The 24,788-nt window shown below is 33.2% G+C and overlaps 1 protein-coding gene across 1 annotated transcript in view; it reads left to right on the forward strand.

The window, feature by feature from the left end:
* Positions 1 to 6,061: 6,061 nt before the first annotated feature.
* The window catches only part of LOC149411861 (uncharacterized), a 62,169-nt gene continuing 43,442 nt past the window's right edge, over positions 6,062 to 24,788 (forward strand). The window contains exons 1-2 of the mRNA XM_089646499.1: positions 6,062 to 6,272; positions 7,380 to 7,505. Coding sequence (XP_089502625.1) covers positions 6,159 to 6,272; positions 7,380 to 7,505 — 240 coding nt within the window. The 5' untranslated portion in view covers positions 6,062 to 6,158. The remainder of the gene's footprint in view (positions 6,273 to 7,379; positions 7,506 to 24,788) is intronic.

Consider the following 24,788-nt stretch of genomic DNA (forward strand, 5'->3'; position numbering starts at 1 on the left):
AAAATGGCCTTGAAAGCCGAAACAGCTGTAACAATAACAAAAACCAAAAAATACTTGCAGAACTTAATTATAATACTTAATATATTATATTTAATTTAAGTTTTAAAAAAATTAAATGGAGTTCTAAGAATTAAACACAAAAATAATAAACGAGAAATAGCATTCAGAAAAAGATTACGGAAAATGCTGTGTTATAATTTACTTGATTGGGACTACCGAAAAATACTAATAAATTTAAATAACCTTCAAATTAATATTTTTCATTATTTAGTGTTTATCACAAGATATGGCAATCAGAAAAAAGATTATGGAAAAATTCTGTGTTTTAGCATGTTATAATTGGGACCACCTAAAAATACTAATATTAAATGACCATGCAATGCGAATGCGATGCGATACTATGCTAATTAATGCAAAATCACATAAAATCATGTGTTTTTGGTTTGAAAAGATGATCGTTTTGTTCAAATCCCTTCGGCAATACAGCTACCCCGTCTTTAAACAGTATAGACAGAGGCACTCTTATGTAAAGTACCTAAGATATTTATATATTTTAAGTATCTTACATAAAAATAAAAATAAAATATCTGTTAAATTAAACAAAATTATTACAGTTTTTTTTGCCTACTGTAAAATTCGATAAATGGCAGTTACGCATTCTACGAAATATTTTCGATGTCCGAGTTGTACAGTTTATTTTGATAATTTTAGTCAAATTTTACCAGTGTGCGGTTATGGGCGCAACCGGGCGTTAAGAGGAAGCTACAAGCAAAAAATGTGTAAATTCTTGGTATACCTTATATTGTAGGTAATAGGCATTAAAATCGCTTGATAAACGTTCTAGAAACGTTCGATTTCAAGCCAAAAACTGGTTTTTATTTATTTTGTAAATAATTTTATAAGAAAGGAAAAAAGTTAATCAAGTGAAACTGTCACAAAAAAACTTAGCTATAATACAGTATTTTTTAAAAATTGTGTCCTTTACGCGTTCGTACATTTCTATTGAAAAAATGTTTTTTTTTAGTAGTTTACATTTATATTTTTTATTGAGTAATTTATTTTATTATTTGTATTCTACTCGAGCGTAGCGATAGTATAACCTTCAATTTATCTAAAGTATATTTTTTGGTATTCATAATGTACACCAATTCGTTATAAAGATTGATCTAAATAGTGATTTAGCATTAAGCTTCGCCTTAACAGGTTTGACGGAGGAATTCTTTTTATTGGTTGTTAATTCTCGTCCAGTCTTTTCGAATATTTTATAATCCCTCATAAAACGCCAGGCCGCTCCCAATATCGAAATAATTTTTGACTAGTGGATCGCCTTAAAAGCGTCAATGAGAAAAGAATATCAACAAACAAAAAATACGTAAAAATAATTTGTCAACAAACAAAAAATACGGTCCACCTTTTGAAGAGCAAGTATACCATATTATATTGTGAAACTGGATAGAGCATATTTGTATACATATACAGGGTGTATCGGCACTAACCCGACAAACTTTAACCAGCTATTCCTTAGCACATTTGGAGTAAAAAATGTTATGGGCACTTTGCTGTCCGGTAACATTTTTTTTTCAATTAAAAACAAAAAAAAATAAAATTTCCACACTACATCACTGTCATTGGCATTGTGTTTCGTGTTCAACAGCTGTTATAAGCAAGTATGTCAAAAAGCGTCTTCGCTCTTTCGCACACACTAAATAATAATAGTTAAAAATGAGACGAATGGTGCCGTGCCATTTCGTTGTGATTGTAAGTTTGCGCCAATATAGGTACACACGTGCATTATTCAACGGAATTCGAATAAAATATTTGCCAGATCGGTTTTCAAACTTTGACAAAGGATAAAACAGTGGTGACATGTGGTGAACATATGAATAATATTTTTTTTATTAAAAAAAACGTTAACGGACAGCAAAGTGCACATAAGATTTTTTACTCCAAATATGCTAAGGAATAGCTGGTTAAAGTTTGTCGGGTACGTGCCGATACACCCTGTATATACAATGTATAATTAAATTTTTAGCCTTTTTTCATTCCATGCCTATATTTGTATCCCCATAAAAATAAAATAAATGTAAATATTAGTAAATCTTGTTAGCCTCTTCAGTTAAACTTGCACGTTTTGTGCATTTTACAGGTATTTGTTGTAAGTTTTAGTTACTATTTTATTTTATTTTAATACTTCACATCGTAAGTATAAAGTGAATAAACGTATAATGTATAAAAAATAACTTAAAAATTATAAGTATAAGAAATTATTAGTACTAAACATTCCAAAATAAAATACATCTTTCGGCCAGAAATACCACTATTTCCATGCTATAAAATTATATAATGCCCTTCCTATTGAAATTAAAAAAACCATGGATATAGAAAAGTTTGAAAAATACATCATATTATGGCTAACTAAAAATGAAGATGAGGAAATCATTAAATTTATGAAGTAACCCCAACGCAACCTACAGACAACAAACATAAATACTTTTTGCTTAATTTATTTTATATTTTGTGGGAACCAACAAATTAGAAGATGAGGAAATCATGATCAACACAAATACAACAAACTACAGTCCGCCTCGGAACAGGAATACCTAGTGAGTGAAAAATAAAAACAAAAATGAATAAATAATACAGAAAGGTATGTGCTTCTACTCTCGTGGTACGAGAACACCCAATGGAAGGCAGAAAAACACTTTCTTTTATAATAAAATACATTAAGCAAAAGAGTCTGATTTCCTTAAGCCTTTAGGTACTTGTACTTCTATATCTATCAGTTCTTACAAGACTACTATCTGATCTTACACGATCACAGAACTCAGATTTAGGGTCTCATTTCCCTTAATCTATAACAAGGGTGGCCAACCCGCGGCTACTTGTGGCCCGCGGAGAATATGCACACATTTTTTTCTTTTAGTGTACATAAAACCACCAAAAGAACATTCCAACAATATCTCTTACAGGGAAGTATCTCAGTAGATTGATTCAACTATCGTGACAATTTCTTCTATGGTAAATTCGTCTTAAAAACTATTACTAGGCTTGTCGACGACATTGAAAAACATATTAAAGATAATCTGAAAAATCGAGCATCCAAGTTCATATTTTATGCTCTAGCATTGGATGAAAGCACAGACCTAACAGATTTTTATCAAGGGTGTTGATGTCTATTTAAACAAAATATAACAATTAGCGGAACTGGACCCTGCTTGCTCACGAGATTTGTTAGGATATATGTTACATCGACATTGAATCGTTTTTGTAACAACTCAACAACCTATCGTGGTTTAACAACAGATGGTGCTTCGGGAATGATTGGGAAACGCGAAGGCTTAGTCAAATTGATTGAAAATGAGGCCTGCAAATTTGGAAAAATTTCGATGCAAAATTTTCTTTGCATTATTCATCAGGAGAATTTATGTTCCAAGTACCTTAAAATGGATCATGCCATGAAGGTGGTCATCAAAACAGTGAACTGTATTAAGTCGAAGGATCAACCCCTTCACCGTGAGTTCCAAGAGTTTCTCAAGTCTTTGGATTCACAGATAATGACATGTTACATTTTATGCAGAAGTAAAATGGCTGACCCGTGCCAAAATGTTGAAAAGAGTGTTTGATTTGAAGTCAGAAACACAATCATTTTTCGCAAGCAAGTCAAAAAGTATCCCAGAATTTGAAAACAATGAGTGGGTTAGCGACATTTCTGGTCGATATAGTTAGCTTGGTTTGGAAGAGTTTTACAAAACATATTTGGACAAGAAGAAATATCCTGCATTTTACAAACACGCTATTTGGAAACACCATTGGAGTATAAAACCAAATTATTGCTTTTTTTATTTTATTTATTAAATTTAATATAATTACATTTAATACAATATAAGATATGGGTAGTCCCACAAAGCTGTGACAATCAGCTTGTCTGTAGGTTCTACCATTTAATGTTAAAATATAATACACATTAGCTTAAGTTTAAATATTAATACCAAATATAATGTTTAGGATAGATAAACGTTTTGTTCATTTATTAACCAATTTTTTGTCAGTTTAGGGCAGGGTTCCTCATTATTTTTCAAGTTAAAGTTTTCGTTAAATTTGTTATAAATCACAGGTATCAAATAGTCAAGTGTTCTGCTACCATACTTATTTGATATTAGTGGAATTTTAAGGCCTTTTTTTTCAGTAAATCTTGTTTTGTGACTATGCACCAATGGCTTTTTGTACGCATTTTCTCCCGCATTATCCATAATTATAATAAACCAGAGAAGCCCTTTAATTGGGAGTAGGCCCTCAGAGCCATACAGTAATTTTAAGTTGTTTCTTTGTTTGTAAATGCTAGGTTTAACAATTTTTTTAATTATAGCAGTTTGTAGATTTTGAATGTATTTAATATTAATATTACTCGAGTGTCCCCAAGTTCGAATTCCATATCTAAGTATTGATTCGACCATAGAATGATATATAAGTTTGAGAGTACATCGAGGCAATACAAATTTTAATTTATAAAAATTACTCGCCAAACATCGGAACTGGTTACAAATTTTGATCACACTTTTGTCCCATTTAAAGTTATTGTCTACGATTATGCCAAGGTAAGTATATTCGTTTGCAAAATCAATTTTTTCACAGCAGCAAATATTATCCATTTTTTTATGTATACAATCAAAATTATGTGCAGTTATTTCAGCTTAAAACTAACATTTCAAAAAAACATGACATAACCATTTATTTAGTGACAGTACATTATAAATAATAACAACAATATTTACAATATTTTATTCCCAGTGAGTTTAAAAAAAACTCATTTCGGGAAAGACAACATTAATAAAATAAAAGGAACCTATTTTACATGACAAAATTAATTTAAAAGGGAGTTCAATGAACGGTATACCTACATAGATTTTAAAACAGACTAGAGAGACTTAACACAGTTAAATGGAGAATATTTCATAAATAAATTAAAATAAATAAACACAGAAGTTAGAGAGTTCCAATGTGTCACTGATTTATGAAACTGCTGAGGAAATAGCTTTTAAGAGCTTTTGTCACTGTTTTTTTGTTCGTTGCTGTACGTTTTACGTTGCTAGGTAATGCGTTGTATTGCTTATATGTAAGTAAGGAGTAATTTCGAATTTAGTCGTGTAAGTAGATGACGATAAGTGTATTTGATTTTGTGATCGTGTTTGGCTGGTGTAGGTATATCGGAATTAAAAACTGGTTTAGTGTTGGTGTGTGAGGAGTGTTGACTTATTTGTAGAATGGCAGTTGTGATGTTAAATTTTGTCAGAATCGCACATGTTTATCCTATAGACATAAAATATTTTTACAATGATTTCGAAATGCATTTCAAATTACCAAAATTTATTTGTATCTTTGTTATGGGTCACTACAAGCATTGTCCTTGTTGAAACAGAACCCTTGCAATTATTATACTCCGGTTGGGCCATACCATAAATTAACCACTCACGGCGATAAAATCGGTCACTTTCTTGTATAGCAGAACGCAAAAAAAATTGTAAGATTTTAAAATTAAACAAACAATAACCAAGAACTTCGAGAAGTAGGTACCTAAGTGTATTTGTCAATACAAATGAACTAACACCTAAACATACATTTTACAGTGAGAAATAATATTTAATCCTAGAATTCGTGACGTGCTTTATAAAATAATATATGTTTATAAAAATTACCAGGCTGTTAGATAAATTATTTTATTTGGGATTGGACCTTGTTTGTAAATGTGAGGGGAAACATATTACCTTATAATTCACATATATAAAATACAAGGTAACATTTCATTTTCATGATATTATTTTATAAAATATTAAATAAGAGATCATTTAATTTAAATAAAAATTAACGAATTTGATCAAAATTAGTATAATCTCCTATTTTTTGTGTATAATTAAAAAAAATAAAACAACTGACCCCGTTTAAATAGTAGTTCTTACTTATAGGGCAATAATTCAACCTGGCCAGTAAACTTCGCACTGAACATTCATATAGGAGAAAAGTCATCCATCCGTAACTAGCTTCAGGGATGTTTTGACGGGATCGAAAACGGTTGTGGTTTTGTGTTGTTGCCTTCCGCCGAATTCAAATATTTTTTCGTTTAATTTCTGATATTATTCAATCTCCACAATATTTTATTCAAAATGTTATCCGCTGACGACGTTAAGAAGTTTATCGAATTAAAACGATATGAATTGGATAAGGAGAAGAGGACTTTATCAGCAGTTCAGTTTACATCGCCAGTCCGTGAAGAAACGGTAGGCTTAAAAACTATTTATCCACTTTGAACTTGTTAGTTTTAGTAATTAATACATGATTTGAAGTGTCTATTTTAAATTATCAAATGACATCATTCTCAACCTGTTGAATCGGGCTGCCATGCCTTTAATTATCGATTATTTCGGCAACCTTGGCAACATATCGATTATACACACTGTTTTCGCGCTTTCCAGCAACGAAAGCTAATATTTATGTAAACAGCGTTCATAAAAAGTTGTGCGTGTGCGAAAGAATAACAATTCATTGTCTGCTTTTCATATTATCACATTGTTGGAAAATACTCCAGTAAAACATAAGTATCTTCTGTGTGTTGGAAAATGTGCCAAACTTATTAGTGAAATTACCAACATAATAACATGTTTTTTAAAGAAATAACCTGAATCTTCTCATCTAAAGTACGTTTTATAACATTTTTCTTCACATTTGTGTGTGTTTTCACCCGATTATAGTAAATCTAGCATGACACAGCACTTATTTAAACATTAATCAATCAAATTGAGTACAAACACTGATTGATTCAATAAAAGACATAATAGACTAATACATACATTGTTGTTTACATTCAGATTTGTTTACAATTGTTGTTTCTACAATATTTGTGTACAATTCAATATTTGTTACAGATAGAATATAATAATGAGCTCTGTAGCACAGTGCTATTTTGATTAAGAATTAAAGTTTCAAAAGTCAGTTTGCAGTATCAATTCCCTCTGCAGTATAAAAAAATATTAACATGGACATCATTTTGTAAATAGCAATGTTGCAACATCTTCAGAGCCATTTTTGTAAGGTCGAATATTTTCAAGTAGTTTAATAAAAAGAAAATATTATCACATCCACTTCTTCATCACATCCACTTCTTCATCTCATCCACTTCTTCATCCCATCCATTTCTTCATCCCATCTAGTTCTTCATCCCATCCACTTCTTCATCACATCCACTTCTTCATCACATCCACTTCTTCATCCCATCCACTTCTTCATCCCATCCACTTCTTCATCCCATCCATTTCTTCATCCCATCCACTTCTTCATCTCATCCAACCTAATAAAAATTAATTAACTAAAATAACATTTTCTTGTAGGAGTCTTTAAGAGGTGGTTCTGTAAATGGAAAGCACAGCTCCGATTCATCCAGAGATTCCAGGAAAACTTGTACTTCTGTATCTAGAAATGAACAAACGGATTATTCAAAAGAATTGAAAATCAATGTAAGTACATGATTTGTTATCTTAAATAGGTATACCATCAGTGTAAGTCAAATACTGCAGAAGAACCATCTGCAAAATGTTCAGGACGGACAAAAAACTATCTAGGGATATATGCGCTCTTGCTTGCTTATGTACTGAGGATGGTTCATTTGCAGTATTGACTTTAACTGAGTACAAGCAGGCTATTAGTATCTATCATTAGTTCTTTAGAGCAGTTTCCGTTGTAAAACCCATGATACGGACTTAGCAACACTACTTTTCATCTTTATGGAAGTTCTTGGAATCGTTCTGTTGGACAATGAATGTTGGCTTGTTAATCAGACAAACCAACTTCAGCCCAGTATCTGACAAACGTACTTCTTATTTGATCGGCTTGCGCATCATTCTACTAACGTCAAGCAGGATAATCGGGAGTTTAAGGGTTCCAGTCCAGAGTTGGCTACCGAATTCGACCATTAGGCGTACTAGATATCTTACAGGGCCACTATTGATGAATCTGCTTGGTAGATTATTGTCATCGGTTCTAATGGAATCGTTGTACAGTAAATAAATTTTCCATCATTATTTATTTATGGCCTCTCACTTTGAACTTCTGCCCTTTGAATATTCTAAGATAATTGTTTTATCAATCAATAATTTGTTCTAGCACGCTGGTACATAAATTAAATAGCATTTTTATTTTCCGCTTCATTCACAATAATACATTTGTACGCTTCTGTTACTCTCACTCTTGACATAATTCAACTCAAGTATTTGATTCTTTTTGTCATGCCATGTCTTCCCCGGTCGTCTATTATTTACTTTCGCTTCGTTTTTTTTATTAAAATGTTAAGAATTAAGACAAAAAAAATTTGTATCACACATTCTAACTAGTGTATAAGTGTATTAGTCATAATGTGAATTGAATAAAATAAAATACAGAAAATGTATTCCCCAGCACGGGAAATTCCAGTTGGGAAAACTTTATGAAATATAATTATGTCAATACGAACCAAGCCTGTGACAGACTACATTATAAGCGCGCTATATCCTCGTGGCTTGGCCATCCAATTGGGATTGAATGTTGAGCGATATGCTGAAATACGCCAAACCATGATGCGTATAGCGTAATCTGTGAGCCCTATCATAGTAAAATAAATAAATATATTGTCCTTACACTCTTTTCTCCGTTCATCTACTACACATGTCTAAACCATTTATCTAATGGTCAAACATGGTTTTAGCACGCGTATGCATCAGGAATCAAAGGCTCTACACAAATTGTGTAGTTATTATTATTTTATTCTTTCTTTTGCCAGTACCACGCCTCACTGCCATACATCAGGGTTGGTATCAGCATTCCATTGTGAATTGCTAGCCTCGCTTCTTTGGATAACTTGCCTTTACTGGCTGCGTATACCTCCAAGCTCATCGTCCCACTGGGTTGGTATAGGTACCGATTCGACAAAAACAGGAGAACCTGCGCCGAAAACTTAAGTTAACTACGGTTTGTAGTGCAACCACTGTGGGATTTCTGCGTAATCTCTCCAGTTTTTATCGATTCAGTACCGATACCAAACCAGTGGGACGACGGGGTTATTTTAACCGCAAAAGAAATTATATAGATATTTTTTGGCCTCATGTTTCTATCAACAAAAATTTCATATTTCATTCATACGTTTCCATAGTTAAAATAATTTACGATACAGTGTGTGCTAAAAGTAATGGCTGCCTGAGAATACATACAGTTAACATTACGGCAAGCTTTCCTGCCGCACCCAATAATTTCCCTAATGGATTGCAGCTTTAGCATTAATAAGGTGGGGCCTCCAAACTACAACCTGCTATCATGATCATACATTATTTATTTATATACCTTCTCCGAGGGTTGGGTTCTGTACTCAAATACAGGGTGACTAGTACATGATGTACTATATTGAGTGAGTCCGGTTGTTTGAAAAAAATCGTTTTTTAAAATTCATAATAATAATAATAAGGTGTTTATTCCGGTATGTGGGGAGGTTAGTGCAGTCCCACACATTCCATATAGAGATACAACAAAATATATAATCAAAAACAAAAAAATAGAACAGAAAAACAAAGAAAAGAAAACAGAATAAATAGAAATTAAATAGAATAAAATGATAAAATAATAGAATAATAGAAAGTTGAAGCCTTTAGGGAGTCGTGACTATATTAGGCGCTAGTATTTTTCTCCAGTGTGCGTCAATGCTGGAGGATGGAGTGAGGCGGGCTTCCATAGTGAGGATATTTCCAGAGCTTCTTATCCTTTCCTTCATTCCTGCCACCCTGGATCTAATAAGGGCTGCATATCCGGGAACTCGCCCTTCCATGAACATACGGGAAACGCTGCAGTATCTGGGGAGACAAAACATTGTGCGGAAGGCGTTGTTGTATTGGATCCGTAGTCTTTCTATACTACTCTTTTTGTAGTTTGCCCATAGTTTGCACGTGTACAACGTTGCGCAGAAGGGAAGGAAGAGCGTCCTTTTTACTGCGGTACTGCAAAGGCGAAATCTTCTACTGAGCATGTTTGCTTTAACGCTGAGAGCTCGTCTTTGTCTATCGATATCATCATCGTCCATCAGATTACTGGTGATTATGTGTCCAAGGTATTTAGTTCCTTCGGTCACCTTCAAGTGTGATATGTTTTATTTTACAGAAAAACATACATGCACTCCACACAGCACCCCAGAGATGACATAGGCCCTAAAGGAAATCATTTTCCTCAGGGCCTCCTGTATATAAAAAAAGTAGATAGAAGCAATATTTAGTGAGATAAACGTAAAAAGTAAAGAAAATAACAAGGCACCTCTCAGGGTTGTTATTGTTGGGGGGACTCTAAAGACCTTCATTTCTACTGCCAAGAAGAATGCATTAGTAAACTTTTATGTAGAAATGAAGATCTGCATAGTCCACCCAACACAAAGTGATGGAATACCCTCAAGTATAAAATCTAAATTATGTCATTAACAGCTCTGAAATTTTAATATCTGGTTTATTTATGAACAACATTAATATTTTCAGTGCGCTATTTCATTTCTGTCATGATCTAACGAGTTTTTAAATATTTATTTCACTATTCAATAATAATAATCGTTGAATAAGAAAAAATAGTGTAGAATCTCGGACGAAGCCAATAATCAGTATTTTTTTAATAATATTCATTACATTTTATGCAAGGAAGCTTTTGACTGTCCAACTAGGAAAGTTTCCCGTTTTAGGACAGTCTGACTAGTTACAATGTATATTTTTGAAAGTGTTTTGTTTTTACCTATTTATTGGTTAGTAACATAGAAATTCATATTAGTATTATCATGAGCCGGCGTGACTTTCGGTGATTTGTCAATATATGAAGCTGGCAGAATGCAGGCAACTCGCATTCTAGTATCACCATTCGGTAATCGAAAATAAAATCTGGCTACGAATTACTAGTGCTTTTTACAATGGCGCGCAAATTGCTGGCTGTCTAAAAAACTTAACTACATATCCCAAATCGGGTAAATAAAAGCTTTTACAGGAAGATTGGGAAGTACCTATCTATTCAGATGTTGTCACCAAACATAGCTTAAGCAGTTTAAATTTTGATTATGCGGATATTGAACCATTCCACGTTGTATTTTCGGAAGCTTATTTAAAATTAAAAATAATATTATTGTTATTAAACCAATTTAGAATAAATTGGTCCTTTGTCCCCCATAAACTTTTTTTCTCTGTGTCTCATAAAATTGAACCCTTTAATAATTCGCATCAAGTAACAGTCACCCTGTATTTTATTTCACCACATTATGAAAGCCATTAATCAGGCTGCAACGTATATTATAATTATATTATTTATTTACTGTTAGTTTTTTGAAGGTTTTTGTCTATTCTTTCCCCCAAAGGATAGCTCGATTTTTGCACATTTCTACTATCTAATTTTTATTTTGATTTTATTCAATAGTCACAATTTCAAATCGTATGTAGCATGTTTTTGATAGCGAATTGATAATTTATTTGCCTTCGGAGGTGGCTTCTAAACATCATCACAAAAGAGTATGACATGTTGTATAAGACGATGTATGAATGTGAATGCTTCATTTAATGATGCTGCTTCTCGCACTAATGTTATGTATAATACTTCTCAGAAATTGCATAGGGCACAAAACTCTGTCTACATATTTAACTTGAAGGAGATTGCTTGCTTCAAAAAGCAGATATGCAATAAACCTTAACTGTATCAGTTTATTATTTTGATTCTTGGATGATTATAACTATTATAAAAAAATAGTATTGAAGTTTAAATAAATGTCTGTATGGAGGTTATTTTTTAGACGTGTCGGCGACGCCAGTCTCGAAGACTTATGTTATTTTCGTTTAATGCGACATTACCTACTTACAAATCTATTCAGTCATATGAAAATAATAAGGCCTACGCGTTTCCACCATTTCCCGATTTAAGATTAACTTAGAACACAACATTTTCTGCACTATTGTATTAAATTCATACTAGCAGTTAAAAACCCGCTCCGCGGGTTTTTGCTGCTAGGCCCTGCGGGCGGCACTTCGTTGGGCTTCGCCCAGTTTGAGTGATACTAACAGTTACATTTAATAGGTAGATATTAGATCAATGGGTAGATATATAATAGAAAGACATTCTGAACCATTAAACACCCCTCACCCCAAAATAAATCTCGTCAATGAGAAAAATGTTTCCTCTTCCATACCACCGAAATGATTTAATTTTTAAATCGAAACTTAAATTGCAAAATATTTATATGTAATTTGAAAATAAAAAAATATCAACATATTACAATATTACATATAACTTTGGTAAAATAATATACTCTTACCAAAAGACTGTCAAAGTAATTACATTTTTTTAAAAATATATGAAGAATTATTTTATTGGGATAAGTCCTAAAAATCTACATATTTGGGTGAAATAATATTACGCTCTTACCTAACGATTGTCAAAGTAAATACACCAAAACTCTCTTAATTCTTAGGCTGGAAAACCTTACAGGTGGGATAAATTGAGTCAAAAAACAAAACTTTTTAAGCAAGTACAATTTATTATACTTTTATTTTTTACAATCTACAACATAATATTATACACTTTCATTAGGAAAAAATCTCTTTATAAACAATATTATCCGTATACCAATCAGTCAGAATTTGTATAAATAACGATGACTGCGCTCAAACTGTCCATAAGAAAATACTGGTTCAGGAAGTAACAGTCCACCCCGTTCAAAAGTTTGTCCTTGAGATTTATTGATGTTCATTGCATAAGCTAATTTGACTAATTGTAACATCCGACAAAGTGTTTTAAATTCTAGGAATGAAATGTACTGTACCTTTTCTGTTCCCCGTAATGATTTTGGCTTGAATTAAGTTACAGCTGAAATTTTTATAGCACCGCTTTTGTGAGATATCAGCTCAGGGGCGCTTTCCGTTGAAGTACATCCTCATTGATAGCATAAACATGACTATTTTTAGGGCACAATATGGTACGTTGACTCATCACTAAGGCATCAGGAGTTGTATGTGTCTCACTGTATATATAGTGAATAATATCTTGACAAATATTTACATTGGGAATAAGCACAGATGATTCTAATGTTCCTTCTACCGAAGGAAGTTTGCCATCTTCCAAGTCCAAAAGCCATTTAGAAAATATATTTTCACTTTCTAAAGCTCTGACATTTGTTTTTAATTGAAAAGTTTTCAAATGGTACCAAAGTATGCTGCTTTTTATGCAAGCGGCAATTAATTGTCCTCGTGAAGTACGTCGACACACTGGAAGGATCTGACGAAAGTCTCCGCCCAAAACAATAACTTTGTTACCAAAGACAGAATCACTTCCCATGATATCACGTATAGTACGCTCAATAACTTCTAAAGCTACACCTGGTGCTTCATCCCATATTATAATATCTGCTTCCGTTATAATTTTCCGATTCTTTGATGTGACCTTACATGTTGTATTGTCCTGTAAATTGATGGGTAAATTAAAAGCAGTATGATAAAACTCTTTTACCTTTTCGTCTTAGAGTGTGAATTAAAGTTTAGTAAAGGTATGTTTTATTTATTTATTTATTTATTTATTTAATATCAACGGTATAAATATACCATAAACAATGATAACATGTCACAGTTAAAATCGTAAAAATATTTTTAAAAAAGAATTACAAATATATGTGGCATTTGATTGTAAAATGACATTAGAGAGTAAGTAAGTAAGTAAACAAGAGATACAAGTACATAAGTTTCTATAGTGCAAATAAGGTAGAATTAGATTAAATTAATATTGATTGAAAAGATTTGATAGCATAGCCCTCTTGTACCTACCTTGCGTGCAGTTAAATAGATCTGCCACATCTGCGTATCTATTACTAACTTCATGCAACCTAGGTACAAGCGAGTGTTTGGAATACTCAGTCCTGATATTGTTGCATTTAAACAAAATTTTAGATCGAGTAGCTCTCGTGGGTATATGAAATTCAATGAGGTTAATTAAATCTGGACTGTCTATACTACCATTTACAATTTTGAACATAAATATTAAGTCGGATATAATTCTTCGATCTGAGAGTTTTAATAAATTTAGATTTTTCATCAAGTAATTATAATTTATATTTTCAATGGGAATACCGAGTTTAAAATTAATGTGTCTTAGGAATTTATGTTGAATTTTTTCGATTGAATCTGAATGTAATTTGTAGTGGGGGGACCAGATCGAGGAGTTATATTCGACTTGACTACGAACCAGGGATGTATACAAAATTTTTAATGTTGAAATATTCTTGAAACCTCTGGAATTTCGAAGAATGAAGCCTAGCATTTTCATTCCTTTATTATTAATATTATTTATATGCGATATAAAGTTTAATTTAGAGTCGAAAGTTATCCCCAGGTCATTAATTTCTCCGACAGAGGTAAGGATTGAGTTATTGAGTTTATATGAATGAATAATTGGTTGATTTATTCTGTAAAATTTAATTGAATAACACTTATTTATGTTCAGATGAAGTTTGTTAAGAGAACACCAATTAATTAACCTGTTCAAATTATTTTGTAGACAGATACAATCTTCAGCGCTTTTGATTATTTTAAATATTTTTAAATCATCTGCGAAAAGTAACGTATTAATATCTTCATCAAATATATTTACAATATCATTTATGAACAGTAAAAATAATATTGGGCCTAAATGAGACCCCTGTGGTACACCACTGGTAGCTATAAATTGATTGGAAATGAACAAATTGATTTTTACAAGTAAAACTCTATTAGTTAGATAGCTAGCAAACCATTCTAAAAGTTTTCCGTCAATACCGAGCTTACGTAGTTTGATCAGGAGAATTTTATGGCATACTTTATCAAAGGCCTTGATAAAGTCCGTATATATGGAATCGACTTGAGTTCTGTTAGCTAATGCGTTTGATATATAGTTTTCATATAACGAGAGATTTGTCAGAGTTGATCTACCTGACAAAAATCCGTGTTGATTCGGAACAATGAGATGGTTAATACATGGTGAAATTTTATCAAGTAATAGTTTTTCAAAAAGTTTAGGAATTACAGATAGCTTACATATTGGTCTATAGTTAGTAACATCACTTTTATTACCCTTTTTAAATATAGGAGTTAGATAACAACGTTTCCAAATATCAGGGAAGCACCCTGTGTCAAGGGATTGATTAAACAATAGAAAAATCGGCTCAGCCAGTGAAGTAATGCAATTTATCAGGATATTGGGATGTACATTATCAGGTCCAGCCTTTTTGTTTTTGTCTAAGGATTTGATTTTACTTATAACGTCGTTTAAGTTGATGTGTATGGCAGGGATATGTATGCTCTCGTTAAGCGACGAAGGTGGTATATAATTGTCTGGGATATCTTCGTCATAGACGCTTTTAAAATAATCAGCAAAATAGTTAACTTTTACATTCATGTCAGTACTACTCTTTTCTTTGAAGTGCATTGAAAGGGGTAAACCTTGTTTGTTTTTTCTAAGAGAGTTAACGTGAGTGAAAAAGTTTTGTATATTAGAAGGTATAGAGTTTTCGATTCCATTTATATAATTGAAATATGAATTTCTTGATAGTTTTTTACATTGAGTTCTATAGTTGTGAAATATCTTGTAGTCGATAAGAGAGTTCGATTCTTTAAAGTTTTTGTGTGCAATTTTTTTTACAGATAACTAGGTTAATTAGCTCGCCACTGAACCATTTTGGGAACTTCGCTTCCTTGAAGTGTGAAAGTGGTACAAAGCTTTCAATGGCCTTATTAATAATTTTGTAAAATAATTCAAGATTATAGTTAATAGTATTATTATGGTGAAGAAATGACCAGTCTTCATTTGCAAGATATTGATTCATGTTAGAGTAGTCAGCTTTGGAGAAATTATAAGTTAGATTAGGAAGAACAGTTGTGTCATCTGGTGAGTTATTAGTAGTGATGGTTAAGCTTAGGGCGGGGTGGTGGCAGTCTAGGGGGAGAAGCTCGTCAACTGATTTAGCAATATGGACTGAGGTATCACTGCAGAATACTAAATCCAGCAGCCGATTATTGGTATTGTAGACTTGATTGACTTGATGTAGAGAGAGTAAGTTCGTCATATCTATTATTTCGCGGGCATTTTCTGGTAGGCTTAAGTTATTATAAGAGTCCTTATTCATCCAATCAATGCAAGGGGTATTATAGTCACCAAATAAAATTGTTCTGGCATCAGGGTATTTATTTTTAAAGGTTTCGAGGTCATCTATGTGGTTTCTGTACACTGTGATATTGGATCCAGGAGGAATGTAGACACATCCCAGTAGAATTTTGCCTGATTTAGTTTTTAGTAAAACGAATACCTGTTCCACGTCCAGATGTTTACAAATTAATCGAGTGGATGGCAGTAATTTGTTTTCCATGTTTCGCCTGGGCCATCAATGAAGAAACATTCATTGTCATCATTTTCATGTGAAAAAACTTATTCAAAATAGAATTATATGCTTGAAGTTGTACGTCATTGAGTTTGGCAGCCATCAATTCACCTAAAGTGTTTTCAGAAATTACATTAAAATCAGATACTTGTCCAAAACTGCAACTTTCATCAGGTTCAGGTAAGCCCTGCATTCTGCAAGATGAATTCTCCTTCATAAGAATATCCTGTATGTTTAAAAGACAAAGATTAATTAATAGCTGTTTCTTCAGCAACACCACGATGAAAAAAATCTTCAGCCGAAGATCGAAGGGATACATTGTATTAAAATTAAAACAAATAGATGTCTAAGAATTTTAGGCATCAAATACAATGCAGCCTCCGTCATGCACTGCGTCCATTCTCGTATGTCATCAATGATGTTGTCGCCTCCCCGCTGTCGCCTCGTCCACTTTTTACCAGCTGAAAAGACATAGTTATTTGGTACATCTTGATACAGAATAGAGCGTCCCTCAATATCTTTAAGATTTAATTGGAACCACGCTGTTAAAGAGGTGTTCCTTGTAGATGCTTCCCTAAGAGCCTGTTCCTCCCGCCCCTCTACAAAATAAACAGATTGGCTGTCGGGTAAATGTAAAGCCAGAAGTAAAATTGAGTGAGATTGATCATGTATAGATAAGTGAGAAAATCTCTAAAAACCCAGTATAAATAAATAAATACTATCCAAAGAGGAACAAATTTCAACATTAATATGAGCATCATATTTTTTGCTAAGGAATGCATTATATGGAACAACAAATCGATTGTCGATACGTATATCCCGAACAACGTGATTTTCAGAAAAATTATCACGTATCCTGTACTCTGGGTAACCTGCGGAATTATTATCAGTAGCATCTTTAAATGATTTGGGGAATTTTTTAGAGCACTTACCGTATACCATGCAGACTGACCTTGGATTAAGTACGCCACATGGTCCATGAATGTTATTTTTTTAAATAATATGGTACAAAGCCGTTCTTCGGATGGGGTAGTTCTGCAGATACGGCATTATCAATATCAGAAGCTGTATACAACTTATCTTGGCTGCAAAGTGTAAACACACCATGTAGATGAGGGAGTCCTCTTTTTTGCTGATCAATTACAGAAGTATACACCCAACAAATTACCTTTCCAAAAACATGTTTCTCAGTCATATCATGAATAAATTCCTTGACTTTTAGATGGAAAACCTTGGCTACTATATCAGGCCTGTCCGCGGCCGATTGATAATGTTCCAATTCGGTTGGTATTTCTGTCCATTTGGGATTGCATGTAAAAGTTATGACGACGACAGGACGACCAAATTTACGTACCATTGCCATTGAAACTTGATAAAGTTTATTCACATGGCGTGGTCCACCAGTAAATGAAGATGGAAGAATGACTGTATTACCTGCACATACTCCTCTATCAGTGGCTAAATTTCTTACATGGTTTTGCAAACCTTGATAGCATTCCACTCTGAGGTGTCGTTGGTTTTTCCTAATGTAATCTAGGCGACCAGATTGGTAAATAATGTAAGCATGAATTAAATACTGTTGAAAAAGTTTACCCGCATAATGGATTGGATTAAATATGTTTCTTCGCACTGCTAATTTACTTGCATAAAACTACATAGCAGTTACAGTATGACATTGAGCAGTACAGAAATCAGCATGATGCTGAAAGCCTGGAGTCCAACCACATTTACCTGATGGAAATAGTAGTGGGAAAACCATGGGATCTAAATGCTTTGATAAAGTTGCCATCCTTTGAGGTCCTTCAACATTTTTAGGTTAAACAGCGATATCTATACCCGATGACAAATTCCCGTCTGTCTGCTACGTAAACCATAGCGATATCGTGAGAACTGGTTGGAGCATTGTACCTCTGATGAACGTGTAAATAATAGACGTATATCTCTCACCTGCCCACCCTCAGCCGCAATGCGTATTTCTTCTTCCTCGACAGCTTCTTTTAGTTCAATCATCAATTATTTGCATTATATTTTTATAGCAATCGGCATAACATGGATGACTCATACGCACTCTAACAGCCTCATCAGGATCATATAGATAAAGCTGAGCATAGGAAGGTATTTTACCTGCAACTTGTATACTTCTGGAAGTCAGATGATAAACCTAACCAATTTTTTTAAAACAATATGGACCATTACCTGGGATATTAGCTATTTGCGCTCCAAATGAGGCAAATCTATTAACACTGTATACATCAAGTAGCATTTGTATTGACAAACAAAATTCCTAAAGTTTTTAGATTGACTACAATCTCCTGTCAATCATTCGTGCTGGAGGATAAGCTAAAATTTGTAGTATATGGCACTTCAATCGCTTGGTAAATTTCCCTCTCATTCGAACATTCCGAAATTTGACCAATTCTGGTAAAATATTGCCCACATACCTTTTAGCCATAGTAATTAAATTGAAATAATAATCTGAAAACAAACATTTCTTTTTAGCGATTCACAGCGATAGTTTTTAAAAGAAATATCTACGGTTATCACGTCAATAATAATTCTGTAATTATCACATATTAAACATGACAGCTGATGACAGCGAATGGGGTCGGTGTTGTAATATCAAAAAAATAATTAATTACGTATTTAAGTATCGAGTGGAACTGGTTATTTTTTATTTAATTTATGATGGTGGATTTATAATTATAAATTATATTTATTATTTATAATTATTTATAATTATAATATATCTCACATTAAATAATCACACTGACATTGTACATTGCTTGACACTAACTGGCTATAAAAGTTTTTTACATTTTTTCCATATACGCTGGCAACACTGAACAATCTGTCTTTCGCGTGAATAATGATAAACGTCAAATTTTAATACGTAATTGTGGATAATTTTTACTGTAATGTAATGAATCCAATGGATTGTCAACTTTCTAAAACATATTTTCTTCGATATTATCCAAAAATTATATGAGCATCGTGTCATTTTCAAATCGTGCCTTAATTTTCAAGTTAGCGGAATTTAACTGAAACAGACAATTTAAATTTGACCAATGAGAGGGCCTACACCGTCCAGACGCTAGAGTATTAATAATATCAGATAAGATACTTTCAGCCTGGTATTTTAAAAGAGAAATATCTTCCAATATAAACCATGGGAAGAACTACCGTTGTTACCAGATAAATGAATCGCCGTAGCTGCGAACGTGAAAGAAAAGTGCCTCGTGATTTCAGTAGCGACTACAACATCAGTACACAACTTAAGTATCGGATACTTACGTAGCCTTGTGTAAGAAGGGCCTAAGAATGCGGGCGACGGAAGTATGCAACACCGGTAACTTGCCGCAGCGCCCCGTGTACCCGTTCTCGGTATCACGCTTTCTTACTACACTCGATTATGTTGATTCCTTACCAGCCTTTGAGGTAGCCGCCGACGTACGATCATTCCTTCAAAAAAATCGAACAAAAAGAATCCTTGAAAACAGTTTATATTTCCCCATTGATTTTAGCGTAATTTTACTATGTAAAGTTATGTAGCCACAGTATTGCCATGTTTTAAGTTGTCTCAATTCCTTGTCCTTGAATCAAGGGGGTGGTCGCAGCACGCAATGCCACCCCTTTTGTAATTCCTGTGGCTCGTTATATTAGGGGCTGTCGCCTTGAAATTAAGTCTTTCTTCTTTCGAAGGTATTTCTACACGCATGTTTTAGGGTTCGAATAGTGATGGACACGTTCGAAACGTTTTGATAATCGACACATCCGTAAATAATTTTTGATGGATAAATTCCTATCGAAAGGCGCTCAATCGAGGTATGTTTTGTTTTCACATTCGGCACATTGTTTTATGCCCAACTCAGGCTTGTTTCAGCTTGAAATTGATATATTTACCTAGACAATAATTACTTTACAATTTGCGAGGATTATAATGTTTTTGAGAGACAACCGTCAATTGATATTTTTTCTGAAGAAAGCTTAAAAACTTCGCCTTTTAAAATAGGCTTAAAGTTATAGTTAGATATGCACCATAATCGAAAAAAAATTTCACAAATCCTTCAGTAATTATTTTTTGTTTCACAGCAGGATCTTTTATAATACATATCCACTGTGTTATAATCCACAAAATGAAAATTTTACATGAGACAACAAAAACGAATATTTACAAATTCGTAAAACTAATTAATAATCTTGAAGTTTATATTAATTTGGTTATTTGTTTTACAAAATGTTGATGTAAAATATTGCAATTCTTACAATTATGACATATTTGAGGGTTGGGTAATTTCATCGATGGTTTTTTCTAAAAAACCTAACAAAAATGAACTCATAAATTTATTTTTCGTATTAAATATGTCGTATTCTGCAAAAATTACGATATCATGTTGTACTTTGAAGAGTGTTCTATGAAACCACTGAAATGTAATGCTACGTATACATCCGCGAGTCGAACTGCCGAACTGAACCTCAACTTATGGGAAAGAAACGAAGCAACTGCAAATGGCGCGAAACGCCGCTTTCAGTTGATTCGTTCCTTTCCCGTAATTCGTGGTACGGTTCCCGTTTCGGTTCGCAAATGTATACGTTCCCAAACTTTTTTACTCTTACATTCCCAAAAAATGTAGTTTGAAAGGTTGTACTAAAACACAGTCGATATTATTCAATATTATTCGTAACCTTCACTGGCTCAAGTGCCCTGAAAGAATCCAGTACAAACTGTGCTAGATGGTGTTTAAATCCATCAATGAAATGGCCCCACCCTACATCTCTGAACTATGCGTCCCGGAAAACACTGGTTTGAGGCAGTCAACTCTTAGATCAGCAACATCATCAGCTGTAGGCAGACTGATAGAACCTAAGCGCAAGCCAAATACTAAGTTTGGTGATCGCGCTTTCAGAGTATCTGGGCCGAAGGCTTGGAATAAACTCCCTCCGAAACTAAGATCCATAACAAGTCCAACAGAATTCAGGTCTAAACTAAAAACTTACCTTTTTAAGCTGTCGTACCCTTAAATTAAATATATCATTCCTAAGAGAAAGTCCAGTTATATTCATTTTTTCAATTAAGTCCTAAATCCTGTATCTAAATTTCGCCAATAAACAATTAGATAATGTTAATTAAGTGTTAATCGCAAGTGACCTACCAGGTAAGTATTGTACTGTATATTTTCTCCATAAATAGTTAAGTCATAACATAGAAAACTGTAGAAATGTATTATAAGGTTGTACAGCGCCCTTGAGGTGATTTTGCACAAAAACGGAGCTATACAAGTCATCCAATTATTATTATCATTATTATTATGCGCCACGTTAAAAGCATTGCATTGTTTTGAATTTTTTGATGTCGATGTTTCGTTATAGAACATTGTTTCGATTATTATTTATTTTGAATCACTCGTCACTCCCATCACTACTATACCGAAGGAATGTCGCAAGTAACGTTTAGTACTAATGGAATTATATTCTTAGTTTTTGTTCACATTTTCGGAGGTTTCGAGTACTATTCCCTTTGAATATATTTGGATATATTCAAGAATTATTCTCTGTGGTTAGATCGCTAAAATCTTCGACTTAGGCCTAGATATCGAGAGTTTTATGATATTATACACGGTGTCTGGAAACTAATAGTACAATCGGGAAGCCGGTGAATCTACATCATTTTTGAAGTCGATTCTGTGATATAAATTTTTTGATTTGAGCTGTCGTTTTTCGTTTCGAGGGTGAACATTTTTGGTCAAAGTTGAAAATAATCGGTCATATTTATAATTATGTTAGTTTCATTGATGTGTTGTATTTAGTCTATGGTTAGTTTAATTTCAGCTGTTTGAGTGTTCCAGAATGTATTTTAAAATGCGTCTAAGTAGATCCGGCTGTTAAGCTATTTTTAATCCTTGTTAAAAATCCTTGTTGTTAAAAAAAATAAAGTAAATTTTCTTTGCATACTCTATGTGATGTAGATTCACCAGTTTCCCGCTTGTACCTACTACGAGTTTCCGGACCCCGTGCACAAGAAAACTGCCAGATATAAGTGTTGTTTGTAGTGTGTGAAAGACCTTACAAAATGTCTTTACAGCTATCGTTAGGAACATTGTTAAAAAAAACACCTTGATATTACTCCCCTCCCGTCACAACATTCTTTAATTTGGGATGCCATTCATAGTACCTCTGATGTCAAGCGTTACTTACTTTTTTTATCTCTAAATAGTATAAAATAAAGTCTCTATCCGTATCTGTCAATTTGTGCGCTTAGTTCTTCTAAACTAAGCAATAGATTTTGATACAGTTTTCACTAGCATTCAGAAACTTTTATTCCGGAAGGTTTATATATAATACATACATCATACATATTTACACTTATGGAAAGTAGAGAAAAGTTGATGTTTTTTAATCAAGTCGTAAAAAAACATTTTTGGGAACTTACATTGCTTACGCTGGCTAAACCTTATGAGATACATCAACAAAATGTACTACTGAATTGTATATCTTATGAGGAAGCTACAAGCCAAAAATGTGTATATTCTTGGTATACCTTATGTTGTAGGTAATAGGCAATAAAATCGCTTGACAAACGGAGTCTAGAAACGTTCAATTTCAAGCACAAAACTGGTTTTTATTTATTTAGTATATAATTTTATAAGAAAGCAAAAAAGTTAATCAAGTGAAACTGTCACAGATACTCTTAGCTATAATACTGTATTTTTTTAAAGTTGTTTCCTTTACGCGTTCATACATTTTTATTGAAGAAAAATTATTATTTAGTAGTTAACATTTATATTTTTTATTGGGTAATTTATTTTTTTATTTGTATTTTACTTAAGCGAAATCATACGAAAATATCAATTTATCTATAAGCATATTTTTTGGGGTGACCGGATAAATCATCACAATGATAATTCATCACATCTTTAAAAAGTTATATAAAGTCATGGAAAGTGATGAAGCAAAAACTTTATTAACTGGGTTAAGTAGGTTAGGTTAAATATTTTTATTTTCACCGTTTCTAATGACTTTATATCACTTTTTAAAAGTGTGTTGAATTGTCACTGTGTTGAGTTATCATGGAACCATTCTACTTATATGTATAGACACCTAAAATTGATACCATCTAAATATTCCAAATTTGGTGGCACAGATTAATTTTATCACTTGACGTTAAAAAAACAATAAAATATTGTAGTAACTGCTAACTTCTCGCACGTAACTAGGTACCTAATTATAACTGGATCGATAAAGCCATTATTTTCATGGTCGAAATATTTGGGAGTGTTTAGGTACCGTCCTACCCTCAAGCGGAAAGTACTATCAGTATTCCCTGATGAGACCACCATTTATGGGCGAATGCTTGATACGGATTTAGGATTGATTTTATTGTGTGGTGAATAGATTTGAATAGTTTCGTGTCTTTCTCATCCCCGTTTTCATCTCTCCACTTCAGACTCATGACATCCTATCATAGTCCCATTGGCTCCGAACAGTTGGGGCTCTTACGATGCAAATGTGAATGGTAGCAGAAGTCGGGGACGCCCGAGGAAGACATGGCACGACCAAGTGAATCAGATACTGAATCGGGCCATGTCAAGAGTCAGAATAATAGAAGAGTATGTATGAGACGATGTATGAATGTGAATGAGGCAAGGAGTGTGTGCCAATACCGAGTTGTTTGGCGGTCCGTCCTCTCTGCCTACCCCTGCGGCGTGATGGTTAGTTAGTTAGTTATAATATTATATTTGTCGATCCTCATGATATGATCAAGAAATTGTAGATTTGACCACGTTTGAAATCGTATTTGTGTCCAGGCGATTCGACTTTTAGTTTTGAGGGTGTGCTATGTCGCCCATTTTGAGAATCATCCCCCTACACCCACCCCTGCGGGCGAACTGAGCCATATTTAGATTATTTCATATCACAAGCCTCCGATGCCAAGATTCTTGGGTAAATGACCCGGCGCTGCTGCACATTATCGACTTTTGGACTAAAATATTCATCCTGAAGTCGGCCGACGCCGTTTCTTGTTAGCTCAATTTAATATTTAATAATCTTTGTAGAGCAGCCATGTGTTGCTAGTTTTAATAGCTAGTAATAATGCAATAAAAAAGCAACGAGAATTTTTAATTTGTACTTTATATAAACAAAAATGTATTTTGAACTCCACTGTACGCTTAGGGGAAATTAATATAACTACGTATTCAGAATACAAAACTCAAATTAGAATTTGAGGCCAAACTACCCAACCAAACTGAATAATATATTTTTTAAATCAAAAGGAATAGCAAGCATTTAGTACGGATATGTCCCATTTTATTTATTTCTGTTCTAAGTGATGACATATTATGAGCTATTAAAGAATTCGATTTTTCAT

Source organism: Hesperophylax consimilis, chromosome 24 (assembly GCF_061612785.1).
Source record: "Hesperophylax consimilis isolate HC1 chromosome 24, BYU_Hcon_1.0, whole genome shotgun sequence".
In the NCBI taxonomy this organism is placed as follows: domain Eukaryota; kingdom Metazoa; phylum Arthropoda; class Insecta; order Trichoptera; family Limnephilidae; genus Hesperophylax; species Hesperophylax consimilis.